The sequence below is a fragment of the Nannospalax galili genome, unplaced genomic scaffold (genome assembly GCF_000622305.1).
Source record: "Nannospalax galili isolate Female #2095 unplaced genomic scaffold, S.galili_v1.0 scaffold300, whole genome shotgun sequence".
NCBI classification, from domain to species: Eukaryota; Metazoa; Chordata; class Mammalia; order Rodentia; family Spalacidae; genus Nannospalax; species Nannospalax galili.
The window spans coordinates 2,011,170-2,024,818 of NW_008347322.1; the positions used below are offsets into that span (position 1 = coordinate 2,011,170).

Sequence of the window (13,649 nt, forward strand, 5' to 3'; positions counted from 1 at the left end):
GGGCGCTCAGCGCACTGTCGTCTGACACCCCTGCGGCAGGGGGCCTCTGTGCAGCTGCTTGCTCTGTAAACTGCTATGGAGGCTGTGAGGCTCTGGTCTAGCCTGTGGTGGCTTGGGAGTGACCACACCTGATGTTTCCAGGAGATGCAATGCTGGATTTCTGCTTGTGGAAAGTTTACCGAGATTCTTTTCTAAGTTAAAAAATTGTGTGCAGAGCTGGGGATGTGGTCCAGCTGGTAGAGTGTTTGCCTAGCGTGCACAAAGCCCTGGGTTCCATTCCCAGCGCTCCAGAAACCGAGCATGGCCCGGTGCACGCCCGTGATCCCAGCACCCGGGAGGTGGAAGCAGGTGGAACAGAAGTTCAGGGTTATCCTCTGACATACATCCAGTTGGAAGCCACTCTGGGGTAAACAAGACTCTGTCAAGAAAGAAAGAGAGAGAGGAGAGAGGGACAGGGAGAGGGAGAGGGAGAGAGAGAGAGAAAGGAAAGAGGGAGAGAGGGAGGGAAGGAGGGGAAGGGAGGGAAAGAGAGAAGAGAGAATGAGGGAGAGAGAGAAAGGAAAGGCTGGAAGGAAGGAAGGAAATGTGTGTGGTGATGAACTTACAGAGCTGCTTGGCCCTTTCTGCTGGGCAGGTCTGCCTATCTAGGAATTTTTTTTTTTAAATATTTTACTTGAAGCTGGGCATGGTGGCACACGCCTGTTGTCCCAGCACTCGGGAGGCAGAGGCAGGCTGATCTCTGTGAGTTCAAGGCCAGCCTGGTCTACATAGTGAGTTCCAGGACAGCTGGGGCTACAGGGAGACCCTGTCTCAAAAAGACCAAAAAATTTTTTTTACATATTACTTTTTGACTGTATGACTGTATTACCTGCATGTATGTGGGTGCACCCGTGTCATTCAGTGCCCACGGAGGTCAGAAGAGGGCATCAGACTCCCTGGAACGGATGGTTGTTAGACGCCATGTGGGTGCTGGGAATCAAACCCCAGTCCTCTGCAACAGCAGCCAGTGCTCTAACTGCTGGGCCGTCTCTCCAGCCCTGGCTGGGGATTCTTGAGCCAATTCCTCGCACTAGCCTGGAGTGAAGAGCCTGGAACTGTCTTTGTCTCCTCTTGTACAGCTCTTGCCTCTCAGACCTCCTCCCTGTGTGGTGTTCCCTACACCACCCGCTTCCATGCACTCCCAGAGCTGAGGCTTTGCCCTGGCTGCCCTCCACAGAGCCCCTGTCCGTCTCCCACACTGTGCCCACTCCGTTGCTCTCAGGCTGGGAGACAAATCTAGACCTGCGTTGGGGACTCCTCACCATGGCTGACCTCCCGCCTGCCGGCCACTTGGATGGGTGTGGCTTTCGGACCTGCAGTTTCTTTGGGCACAGGTTCTAGGTCCCAAATCGATTGCTTGGTGGGTTAATTAGTCCCCCAGTTCTCCACCCCACTCTCAGCAGCTGGGCAATGTTTATGGGACAGCTGTGTCCTTTGGCTCCATTTCCAGTCCCTTAAATGAGAAGACGACAAAGGTATCCACGGGCTCTCCTTCCCAGACAAGGGAAGCAGGGAATGTGGAGGAGGAGAAGCAGGAAGCCGACCTTTTCTGGAGTGTCCACGGTGAGGTGTCTGGGATTAGCATGAGCCACTCCTTTCTGGAGGCCTGGAAGGATCCCATAGCATCCGACACACATTTCCCTTGCCCTGAGCTCCTAAGAGGGGTGGCAGGCCTACTAGCCATGTAATTGGCTCTGTCAGCCAGAGCCAGACCACAGTCCTGCCTCCTGGGAATGGGGCAAACTTGGGTACACACAGCACAGGCTCGGAGCCTGGGCACAGCAGAAGGGCTCAAGACTCATCCCAGCCCAGGAGCTCACACAGGAGGGAGGAAAGGAGTCCTGCACGCAGGCTAGCGGCCCCTTTGCCGTGAGAAAAGCAGTTTTAGTACAAAGTGAGCATTTACAGTGGCCCTGGGCAATATTAGAGCAGGCGGTGGTGGATATAATGGTGTGTTTCGTTTCTTATCAAACGTTTGTCCAGGAAAGCCGTGTATTAGAGCTTCCAGTACCTAAGGGGTTCCTTGTGAATTTTAAATGGTGCTCATGGTTAAACCTCAAAAGGCTCCGTGGATGGAAAGGTTCTTTGATTTCCTTTGAAGTGGTTGTTGGAGGTTGATTACTCTTGGCAGCCAAGCAGCCTTTTATGACACTGTTTATAAATAATTACTTATGAGCAGAGCTGGAGTTTCAAGGTGTTAGATTTTAAGAAACTGAAATTAATCACATAAATGAGTACGAGAAATTAGGCGGGGGAGAAGGGCCGTGATGTTCCCTTTTAAAGTATTTCCTTAGGTGTGTACAGTTTGGGTGCCACTTACTGGAGCCTGGAATGGAGGGGAGAGTTTCCCCCGTAGCCCCAGCTCAGGGCCTTTGCCAAGGCAAACACATCAGACCCCGGTTGGGAGTTGGACTTGGTCCCAGATGGCCCTAGCTCCTTCTCCCTTCTCCAGCTCCGCCATCCCTGAACCCTGATAGGTCTGGCTGGGATTCAACAGAATGGACAAAGGCCTACGGCTTTGAGCTCCATTAGCATGAGTGTGCCCCCTGCTTCCTGGCATGAGGCCCTTTGCCTTTGATCACCCTCCCTGCTGCCCTCCAATCACTCTGTGGCACTCGCCTCATCCTTTCGCCTCACCGAGAGGCCCCTTATTTCCAGATTTGGCCTGCCAAGCAGTGTTTCCTCCTTGCTGTGGTTTCTCACAGACAGAGGCCCTGGAAGGCCTTGCCCTGGCCTATGAGCTTAGAGTGGGGATGGACCACTCGCATCCTGCCCTGAGCCCCTGCACTGAAACCCTGGATGCTAAAAAACGCTCCCTACTTTCCATGGCAGCCTGTACCATGCAACTGCCTCAGTCAGGCGAGCCCCTCACAGGGCCTGGCTCCCGGGTGGCGGTGACACTGTGGCTGGTGGCGGCCCTGTGGCCACAGGACATTGAGGATGCAGGCTGCAGTGTCTGGTTGCAGACGCAGCGGTATACTTTCTCTGGCCATTGGGTAGCCTCATTTGGAGTGTCATTCCTGGCCAGGTGGCCCTGGCCTGGCTCCCCAGCATGTTCCCTAGAATGCCAACTGGCAGAGGGAGCCCTTTGGAAGGTGGTGGGCGATGGTGACTCTCAGTGGCCACAGCAAGGCCCGGGGACAGCGGAAGAGCCATTGCAGATGCCGCTACGACCCTGCAGTACTGGCTTCTGTGGAGTGAGTTGGGTACTAGGACTTGGTACCTACACTTGGGGATGGCCATGCCACTTCTAGGTCTTGGGATGATACTCACCAAGGCGGACACAGGGGCAAGCCACTGGGCCAGTGGCTTCCACAGGGAAACCAAGGTGTGGTCTCAGAAGAAGCATCGGGGCCTGGGGAGCTCCTGGTTGGGTTGGGGCAAGGAAGCCATTCCCGACAAGAACATGAGAGGTGGTAAGTGGGGTGGAAAGAACATCTCTGGGAAGAAGAGGGTGTCCCAGGCCTCTCAGGGGAAAAGAGGGGATCATTTGGGATCCCAGGGGAGGCTCTGGATCTCAGGGCTGTTATGTAAAGCAGGACATATCCCAGCCTTCTGGAAGCTCTGCCCCTACAGGTCAAAAGTGCCCTAAAGGAACCCAGGGACTTGGGTCAGCAAAGCACTGTGGTTCCCTTCCAGGGCTCACTCACAGGGTCACCTTGCTGCCTGCCACCTGTGCTCTATCCACCCCCCAACACTGCCCTTCCCTCCAGGCTGCTTCAGTCTTGTGCTCTGTGAGACCTGCACAGTGAGGGAGGATCATCTCCAACGCTCCTTCACCTTCACCTAGGAAGTGAGAGGGTGCTGGGAATTTGGGCAGAGCCCTGTTTAAACCCAACAGCCTGGCGAGGTGGCCACGTGCTGGTCACTAAATCACTGGCCCAAAGGATACCATCTGGTCCCTTCTCTGTGTTCATCTGCAGAGGGGACTGTCTTGCCTGCCTTTCCTCTGGAGACAAGTCCTCCAGCACCACGTAGAGAGAAGTGGCTCAAGCCAGTCACAGCAATCCTCTTGCAGCAGGGTCAGGCTAAGGGGACTGACTCACTCCCCACAAGTACAGAGGGAGTGACTTCATCAGAGCCTTTGGTGGCTGTCACAGTGGCTCACATCCAGATACTGGGTCCTGAGTACCCTTGCCCCCTGCCCCCCACCACTTTTCTTCTGGTTTTCTAGGCACTTCAGGGCTTTTGTAGGACCAAGAACATTCCAGAGCTGGGACTCAGAGCCACAAATAGATGGCCAATTTTTATTTTCATTTGCATAGAAATGCGCACATTGGAAAACAAAGACTTGCCTGTCTTGGGTTTTATAAATCTGGCTCGTGCACTCAGCCTTTTCATTATCTTCTGTAAAATGATGGGGGGTACAATTTGCTAAATAAAAAGGCATAAATATATATATAAAACATTGAAGGTCGATTTACATAAAATACAACTTTATTTGAGAGAGTGTCCCCGAGACAAAGTCCCTTTTTAAAATGCTTTATGGCGTTTGAAAATCCCAATTGTTCTGATATTTATTAGTTTGGCAAACAAGTTTACCGTATCCGCGTCCCCGCGGAGATAGAAAAATAGACCATCTCTGTGATCACTTACCTCTCTAAACACAGAGAATGTGTGTTGGGACGAGCATCTCCCAGTCGTGGGGTTATAAACGGCCGCGTCACTGGCAGAAATGAAATCTGGAGAGGAAAGAAATAAATCCATGTGGAGCTGTGCGGATGGGGGAGGCCGCTTTGTCATGCCGAGGGCTGACATTCAAATCTTTTTCTTCCACAGTGCCGAAGATTGTGATTTTAGGTCCACCAGCCTCAGGGAAAACTACCATAGTAAGTGCATTATTCTAAGCATTGTGGTGTTGGGGCATCTTATTTAGATCCAGTGGAAAGGAGGCTGTTTGTCCGTGAACTGTCCCTACGACTGAGCTTTTCCTCTTTCCCTTATCACTTCCTTATTACGAAGACAGTGTGTGTTCATAACAGAGAACCTGAAAAGACAAAAACACAGATGCACAGCTGTGCAGAGATAAGCGCTTCCCAAATATGCTGGCACTGCCCCTTCACTGGGCACACCCTCAGCTGTATCTGTACGACACATTTTTAGAAGGAGTGCTTGGCTGGCCAGCTAGCACATGTCAGAGGCGTCTAGCAGGAGTCTTTTAAAAAAGTATTTTATATTATTTTTGTTTTTTACATGTATAAGTGTATTGTTTACGTGCAGGTGCACCCATCTTGTGCAGTGCCTGTGGAGATCAGAAGAGGGCGTCAAATCTCCCTAGAGCTATGGACGGTTGTTAGCCACCATGTGGATGCTGGGAATCAAACCTGGGTCTTCTACAAGGGCAGCCAGTGCTCTTAACTGCTAAGCCATCACTCCAGCCCCCTAGCATGGAATCTTATGATTCAGTCTTATAGGGCTGTAGAGATGGCTCATCAGTTAAGAGCACTGGCTGCTCTTGCAAAGGACCTGGGTTCAATTCCCACCATCCACACGGTGGCTAACAATCATCCATAACTCCAGTTCCAGGGGACTCTGATGCCCTCTTCTGGCCTCTACAGGCACTGCACACACATGGTACACTTACATGCATACAGGCAAAACACTCATACACATAAAACAAAGATAATAAGAAAATAAAGATTCGGCCTTCCTGTTTGAATTGTGAACTATTTCAAGCAGTTGGAAAGGCACAGAAACTGCATTGTAGATGCTCACGTGCCCAGCTCCGTGATCTTTCCCTGTTTGTCATTTTGACATTTTTATTCTCTTCATGGTAAAGAAAAGGCAGCGTTGTTGGGCAAGCAGATACCCCAGCCTCTTCTGTCACGTCTTTGTATCATCCCTTGGGCCAGACACAGGCCAGAGGCTGGTGAAAGAGAAGGTGAAGACGGACCAAGCAAGAGCCTTAGGCTGGGAGGCGCCTGGTCTGCTCGCCTCCCTTGGGGTCCCCTCCAGCCACAAATGCCTCTGCTTCCCTAGAACCAGGCTTTGCTCCTTCTTTCTCTAGACCTGATCCTTGCTAGTCAAGTGCTCTACCACTGAGTGGCACTCCCAGCTCAGCCTTCTTTTATAGCAGAATGCAGAAAGACTTGGATGGACTTAATTCTGTTTTTTTTTTAAATTTAATTTTATTTATTATTTTTATTTTATGTGTATGTATGTATTGCCCAAATGTAGGTAAGCACACTCATGTCATGCAGTGCCCGTGGAGATCAGAAGAGGCTGTCAGATCCCCTGGGACTAGAGCTACAGACAGCTCTTAGCTGCCATGTGGGGTGCTGGGATTTGAATCTGGGTCTTCTGCAAGAACAACTGGTGTTCTTAACTGCTGAACCATCTCTCCAGGCCAATTCTGTTATTTTTTCTTTTGCTTTTAGACAGTCTCTCTATGTAGCTCAGGCTACCTTTGAATTCACAGTCCTCCTACCTCAGTCTCCCACATGATGGGATTATAGTCCTGTACCACCATGCCTGTCCTTGAGTGAAGTTATTCTTTTTTTGAAACATGCATGTGTGTGTACACCCATGTTTATAAACATGTGTGGAGGCCAGAGGACGTCCTTGGGTGTCCTGCTCAGAAACACCATCCACCTTCTTTGAGATGGATCTCCCAATGGTCTGGAACTCACTAGAAGGCTAGACTGCCTGGCAGGTGAGCCCTAAGGACTCACCTTTCCAACGTGAGGATTACAAGCACACCACCGTGCTCAGCAGCTTTTCGTAGGTGCTGGGATTGAATTCAAATCCTTGTGCTTCCAAGGGAAACACACTGCCAAGTGAGCCATTGCTCCAGCCCAGGGCAGTTGTTCTTAGTGTATTGATTATGCCGCTAACTCATTTGCACTTTCTTCAGGCAATGTGGCTGTGCAAACATCTGGACAGCAACCTGGTCACCAAGGAGAACTTAACAGGAAGAGAGGCTTCTCATCTGGCTGAAGCAGCCAGAGCACACTTAGAGTCTTCCAAGGTAAGGCTGGCCCCTGGCCCCAGGGGCAGGGACTGGGTGGCAGGGGCTTGAGGGGTCCACTTCCCACTTGCTTGGCTAGTTTGCATTTTCTTTTGATTTGATTGAAAAGCAAAGTCTCAGGTAAAGTAAGAGGCAGTTGGGTGTGATGGAGGAAGGGACGAATTCAGAACTTAGGCCTGGACCTGGCAGGGAAGGAGATGGAGTGCTGTTCTGTCCTGGACAAGACACAGTGGGCTGGACCTGTTCCTTTTCTTCTCAGGGTCAGCCAAGCTATGGGGGCGGAGGCGGGGTAGAGGCAACGAGGTGGTTTCTGTCCCACAGATGGTGGGCCTGGTGGCCTGGTCCTGGACTTGCAGGGCTGAGTTGAGCTGTAATTTATTTATTTATTTATTACTTTTAAAATATTTTATGTGTATGAGTGTTTTGCCTGCATGTATGTAAGTACACCCGTGTCCTGCAGTGCCTGCGGGGGCCAAAAGAGGGCATCTGATCCCCTGGAACTGGAGTTACGGATGGTTGTTAGCTGCCATGTGGGTGCCTGGGTCCTGTGCATGAGCAACAGTGCTCTTAACTGCTAAGCCATCTCTTCAGCCCCTGGGCTGTAATTTCGAGGATAGAAAATGCCCAGCATTGGACCTGGGGGGGGTGGCGGGGGGAATTCCTACTGCTGCAGGCTGCAGAGTGCCCTGTGGCTCAGTGTATATCCTCAGGGTCATGCACTTCCCATCCAATCTGTCCCTCCTGAATCGTCTGAGGAGGACTGAGAATGCTTTTTCCAAAACTCTACCAACTTTGTATTCAATAAATATGCCTGTGGAGGTCAGAAGAGGGTGTCAGATCCCCTGGACTTACAGATGGTTGTTAGTTGCCATATGGGTGCCGGGAACTGAACCAAGAGCCAATGCTCTTAACCACTAAGCTCTCTCTCCAACCCTGATAAGTCTCTTTTTTTTTTTTTTTTTTTTGAGATACGGTCTTACTATGTAGCCTTGACTGGCCTCAAACTCACAGCCCTCCACGAGTGCTGGGATTAAAGGCATGCACCACCATACCACCATGCCTGCTAACCAAGTACCCTTTAAAAACTTAAAAAAATTTATTTACTTTTATGTGTATGAATGTTTTACCTGCATGAATGTATGTACACCACATGTGTGCAATGCCTGTGGAAGTCAGAAGAGGGCGTCAGAATCCTTAGAACTTGAGTTATGGACAGTTGTCGGCTGCCATGTAGGTCCTGGGACCTGAACTTGGGTCCTCTGCAGTAGCAGCTGGTGCTCTTAACTGCTGAGCCATCTCCTCATCCTCTAACCAAGTATCTTTTAAAAGGAAATGTAGAGGGGCTGGAGAGATGGCTCAGCGGTTAAGAACACTGACTGTTCTTGCAGAAGACCGGGGTTCAAATTCCAGCACCCACATGGCAGCTAACAACTGTTTGTAACTCCAGTTCCAGGGGATCCAACAGCCTCTTCTGTCCTCCACGGGCATTGCACGACATGGTGCACTTATCTACATGCAGGCAATACATGCATACACATAAAAATAAAAAATAATGAAGTCAAAAAAAGAAATATACAGTAGTTTTTTTGTGTGTTTGTATAACTAAACTTCCTTCTAGGAGATGTAAGCAACATCCGTCCCCTCCTCCCTTGGTCCCTATGACTAACCAAAGTTCAATTTTGCCAAACTACAGTCTGGGAAACCAGTGAGTTTATTGGGCTTACCTACAGAACAGTGGGTGAGGGTTTACTTACAGGAGTGTGGGTGCTCTTCTCTAAGGTCATACGCATTGGAAAATCTTCTTCTGAGCATGGATGATGGCCTCCCAACAGCCGCACAAAATGGTGAAAGAGCCTCCCCCTGGCTTCCTCAGTTTATGAACCCTTAGCTCCTCCCTGTCATGTAACCAGGACTGACCGGTTATTTGGGAGGTGTGGCTGACTTGCTCTGCCCCTCCTTTCTTGCTGAGAGTAACAGTCAACAAGCTTAGTCATGATGATTCTAGGGAAGCAGGACCAAGCTTGGGAAGATGGCGTCTGTCCGTGGTCTGTCTGTCAGAGGACAGTCCTATGTAACAGTTTGGTGTGTGAATGTCTATGTGTTTTTTTTTGTTTTTGTTTTTGTTTTTGTCTTTTTGAAGTAGGGTCTCCCTGTAGCCCCAGCTGTCCTGAAACTCACTATGTAGACCAGGCTGGCCTTGAACTCACAGAGATCCACCTGCCTCTGCCTCCCGAGTGCTGGGACTAAAGGTGTGCGCCACCACGCCCGGCGTCTATGTGTTTGTGTGTGTGCACATGTGTGTAGAGGCCAGTGGTTGGTATTGGGTGCCTTCCTCAATTGCTGTTGGTTCATCTTTTGAGATAGGGCCTCCCACCTAGAGCTTTCTAATCAGAATAGGCTGGCAGCCAGTGAGCCCCAGGGATCCACCTGCCCTACTCCTAGGCTAGTGTTTAGGCACATCATTTCTCTTTAGTCAATTAGAAATGTAAAATATTTCTTCAAGATTCCTTTTGGGGTGAAAAGCAGGAATGTGTATTTAGATATCCTTCCCTGAAGTCTGGACTCATCCTGTCTCTCCTGCCGGACCCCTGTATCTGTGGATACTCAGTGTTGGCCACTTCCCAGGTCCCCTCAGCCCCACCATCTCCAGCCTGTAGACAGAGCCACTGTTCATGCCTTCATTTAATGTCCAGGCCACCGTCGGGCCTCCTGGCCCTCCCACTGCTTAAAGTCAGAGCACGGGGTTACACACACATCAGCTGACGAGTTAAAGGCTAGCCAGACCCAGCCAGCTGTTACCTTCACCTATTCTTCAAGCCAAGCTCATGGACTTTAATCACCCACCCACAGTTACCCACTGTGCCAAAGGACACCTTTTTGTCAGTTGGGCAGATTAAAATGACTTGCAGCAGACAAACACAGTGGCCAGAAACTGGACGAAAGTTCGGTGTGGTGGTGAAAATTAAGGGCATGACCCACTGGGATAGGTGGGTCCCTTTCTACTTTCCCAGTGTTCCAGTGTCCCCCTCCCCAGTGTCCACTTCCCCTGTGTCTACTTCCCCAGTGTCCCCTTCCCTAATGTCCTAACCAGCTGCTTATCTTGCATAGCGATTAATCCAGGTCTTTCCTGACCACCAGCCAGGTGAGACCTTGGCCTACACAGCTCACATCTTCACCACAAGCTCCTGTGACTATAGTTCCTCTGAGAACTTGGAAATGAGTTTCCAGGCCTCAAGGTCTGTCAGTGAATGGTGGTGAACAGGACAGCCATTTGGCTTCAAGGAGCAGGAGAGCACCTGGGGTGCCTGCAGCAAAAGGGGACCTGTGGGGCACATACTCCTGGGACCAGATGGGCAAAGTGCCCAGCTTCCTGGTGCCTCAGCCTCTTTAACCTCTACGGGGCCCTTCAGCTCTATGGAGACTCCCATCCCGTCTTCCTGTCTCTCAGTCCCTCATGACAGTCACTCCATCCAGGCTGTGCATCCTCCGTCCAAACGACTCAAACGCAGCCCTCGGGCCAAGATGTTGCAAAGCTGTGTTGTCAGACCAGCTGGTCAGGCATCCCACGCACAGCCGGTTGCTCTGATACGGTGTACAGGGGCCTTCCTGAGGTGCAGGACATGACCAGGAGGGTCCCGGCAGGGGGGAACCATCTCAGAACTTCAGGGATGGCTTGGGTAGATGCCCAGCTCCTATGACGACGACTTGACAAAGAAGGTAGACCTGGCACAGCAGATAAGCCACTGGCTGTCCCCAGTCTTGAGGGAGTTGGGGGTATGGTTGTAGCGTGGGGGATATTAGTTTGGGGCATGGGAGTGTGGTCTGGGGAAATGGCTCCCGTTTACTGCTTCCTGGGCTAAAGAAGCCGTACAAGTTCACAGACGCAGCCGAGGAGGGAGGCGAGGCAGTCTCTCCTCGGCTTCATTATGCTGATTATCGTAAGTGCTTTCAAGGGTGTCTTGTTGGGGTTCGCGGTTCAGAGACACAGGTGATGGGAAGATGAAGGGTTAGCAGCCAGGCCTAATCAAGGAGCAAAGAGTTCTGACGATCTAAAGTGGGGATGTCGAGCCAGGACAGTCTTGGCCTCGTCTGTGTCTAGACCACTGCGGGCCAGGTGAAGCCTCTCATTTAGAACTCTATTCAAGCTGTCTGCACGCAGCCATTGCGCCCTCCTGCATCCGATTTTCTCCTGCTTATGTTTGCTTACCAAGCAGACTTTTACATGGCTGGTGCCCATCAAGGTGTCGCTCTTTAACATCTCCAGGTGGACTGGAAAGGCTTTCCAATCATCCACTGCAGAGTACTGCTGTGGCAGAGCCCTGGGTGAGAGCCTCCAGCCACGGGGAGCTAAGCACTGACCAGAACGGGAGGGCTGCAAGCCTTCCTCAGTGGCGCTGGGCTGACTCACTGGGTCACTCTTTCGTTTAGATTACCGCCCAAGCACCTGCAGGGCCAGAGGCACCGCTTGGGTTGGAAGGAGTGCCCAGGCTGTAGAGTTAGGGCTCACACAACGGCTTCCTAAGGGCAGAGCTGTGAACGCTGTTGGGCAAGAAAGAACCTAGAATCAAGTGTCAGAATACCCGAAGGGGCAGGCCTGGTCCCCAAGACATGGGGATTCCGGTCAACCAGGGATTGCACGGCTTTTTGCTTATTCTGAACAGTTTGTTGTGAAGGGTGACGATACACAAAGCCATGAGAACTCCCACAGGCCTAGGCCTGGCTTAGCTCGTACCAAGTCAGGCCCCACAGCTTTGGAACTGATACCACAGGAAGAATGCACATGGATAAGCACAGAACCGCCTGACCCGGAAGTACCCAGCCTCAGTAGTACATTCAACTCTCACCCAAGGCACATTAGAAACCACCCGTGGCTGTCCCCATTCATTTAGAGCCAACCCCTAGGAGGAGCAGGCCGTGGCATTTAAAAGTGCTGCCTTGGGAACGCCAGTCTCGCTGGGGCTGCAAGCCTTCCTCAGTGGCCCTGGGCTGACTCACTGGAGCAGGCCGTGGCATTTAAAAGTGCTGCCTTGGGAACGCCAGTCTCGCTGACTGAGAACCCAGTGCCACTCTCCTTTATCCCTTCAGTTATCACGTCATGATGCGCTGCTGAGCCTGGGTGTCTTAGGAATCGCTTGTTGTGTTGAAGCAGAGCAGCCTGTGTTTGTGGAGCTTGGAAGACCGGAAGCAAAGAAGCCTCCCTACAGCTGGGTTCTTCTCAACTCAGTTCTCCATTGTTTATAGCCCGTGTTGCCCTCGAACCCACTGTGTAGCCGAGAGCGATCTTCAACTTTTTTAATATGGAACGCTTCATGAATTTGCGTGCCATCCTTGCGCAGGGCCCATGCTAATCTTCTCTGTATCGTTCCAGTTTTAGTGTATGTGCTGCCAAAGCGAGCACAACCTTCAACTTCTGATCCTTCTGCCTGCCTCTTCCAAGGGCTAGGATTACAGGCATGTACCAAGCATTCCAAGTTTTGCTTTTACAAACTTAAAACATGCCGTAGCCTAGTGTCTCCACACACTCCAGCTTCCAGGGTCCCCCTTTTCTTTAAGCCACCTAAAAGAACCGCAGCTTTTCTGCCGCCTGAGTCAGCCTACAAGCAGCACAGCTCCCCCAAGGAGGGCCAGACAGTTCTGGGTGCTGCTGCCCATCAGCGCCTGCTCTAGTTCCATCCCCTCTGCCTGGTGCTCCTGTGTCCTGGAGGCTGAGACGAAATGAGGTGCCAAGCCTCTCTCTTCCTTCTTTCTCTCCCTCTACTGAGCACCAGTTGGGGTCGAGGGCCAGGCCTCTCCTGGCCTGTAGGGAGGGAAGGTACCGACAGTCCAGAGTGACTTGACTTCCATGCAAACCTGACAGCCCCCCGAACCCCAGCGTCCCACACTGGCCTCTCCCTGGGTCCCACTGGCTGCCATGTGGTAGAGTCTACCTCTCTTGTTCCCGCTCTCCTCTTGTCCCCTGTCCCCAACCTCTGCCCCTTTCTTCAGAGTCTAGGGGACAGTAACTGTCATCCCCAGAGCTTTCTATAACTTGCGACAGCAGAGTTTCACATGAGAGTCTGAAACGTTTCATAAGAAAAATTTAAAAGTTACATTATTGCCAGACGTGGTGGCACACGCCTTTAATCCCAGCACTTGGGAGGCAGAGGCAGGCCGATCTCTGTGAGTTCAAGGTCAGCCTGGTCTACATAGTGAGTTCCAGGACAGCTGGGGCTACAGGGAGACCCTGTCTCAAAAAGACAAAAAAAAAAAAAAAAAGTTACATTAGTGTGTGTGTGTGTGGTGTGTGTGGTGTGTGTGGTGTGTGTGCCAACTCATACTTGAGGTGAGAGGACAATTTGCAGGAGTCAGTTCTGTCTTTCTACCACATGAGTCCCAGGGATAGAACTCAGGTCTCAGGGTGCTGGAAAAGGTTCTTTTTTAAAAAATATTTTATTATTTTTATTTTATGTGTATGAGTGTACTGCCTGCATGTATGTGAGTGCACCCATGTTGTGCAATGCCCATGGAGGTCAGAGGAAGACATCAGATCCCCCTGGAACTGGAGTTACAGACGGCTGTGAGCCGCCATGTGGATGCTGGGAATTGAACCCTGGTCCTCTGCAAGAGCAGTCAGTGCTATTAAATGCAGAGTCATCTCTCCAGC

The 13,649-nt window shown here is 51.2% G+C and overlaps 1 protein-coding gene, 1 long non-coding RNA gene and 1 other non-coding gene across 3 annotated transcripts in view; 1 reads left to right on the plus strand and 2 right to left on the minus strand.

Moving 5' to 3' along the window:
- Ak8 (adenylate kinase 8) overlaps positions 1 to 13,649 on the plus strand; it is a 66,073-nt gene that overhangs the window by 5,567 nt on the left and 46,857 nt on the right. Inside the window, exons 3-4 of the mRNA XM_029568762.1 lie at positions 4,819 to 4,868; positions 6,893 to 7,006. Of these exons, the coding sequence (XP_029424622.1) occupies positions 4,819 to 4,868; positions 6,893 to 7,006 (164 nt within the window). The remainder of the gene's footprint in view (positions 1 to 4,818; positions 4,869 to 6,892; positions 7,007 to 13,649) is intronic.
- Positions 4,455 to 8,841, minus strand: LOC115072185. Its single transcript, XR_003851255.1, has 2 exons — positions 8,761 to 8,841; positions 4,455 to 4,721 (listed from the first exon to the last, which is right to left on the minus strand). It is a non-coding gene; the product is annotated as an uncharacterized LOC115072185 (long non-coding RNA).
- Positions 12,298 to 12,404, minus strand: LOC115072187. Its single transcript, XR_003851257.1, has one exon. It is a non-coding gene; the product is annotated as a U6 spliceosomal RNA (small nuclear RNA).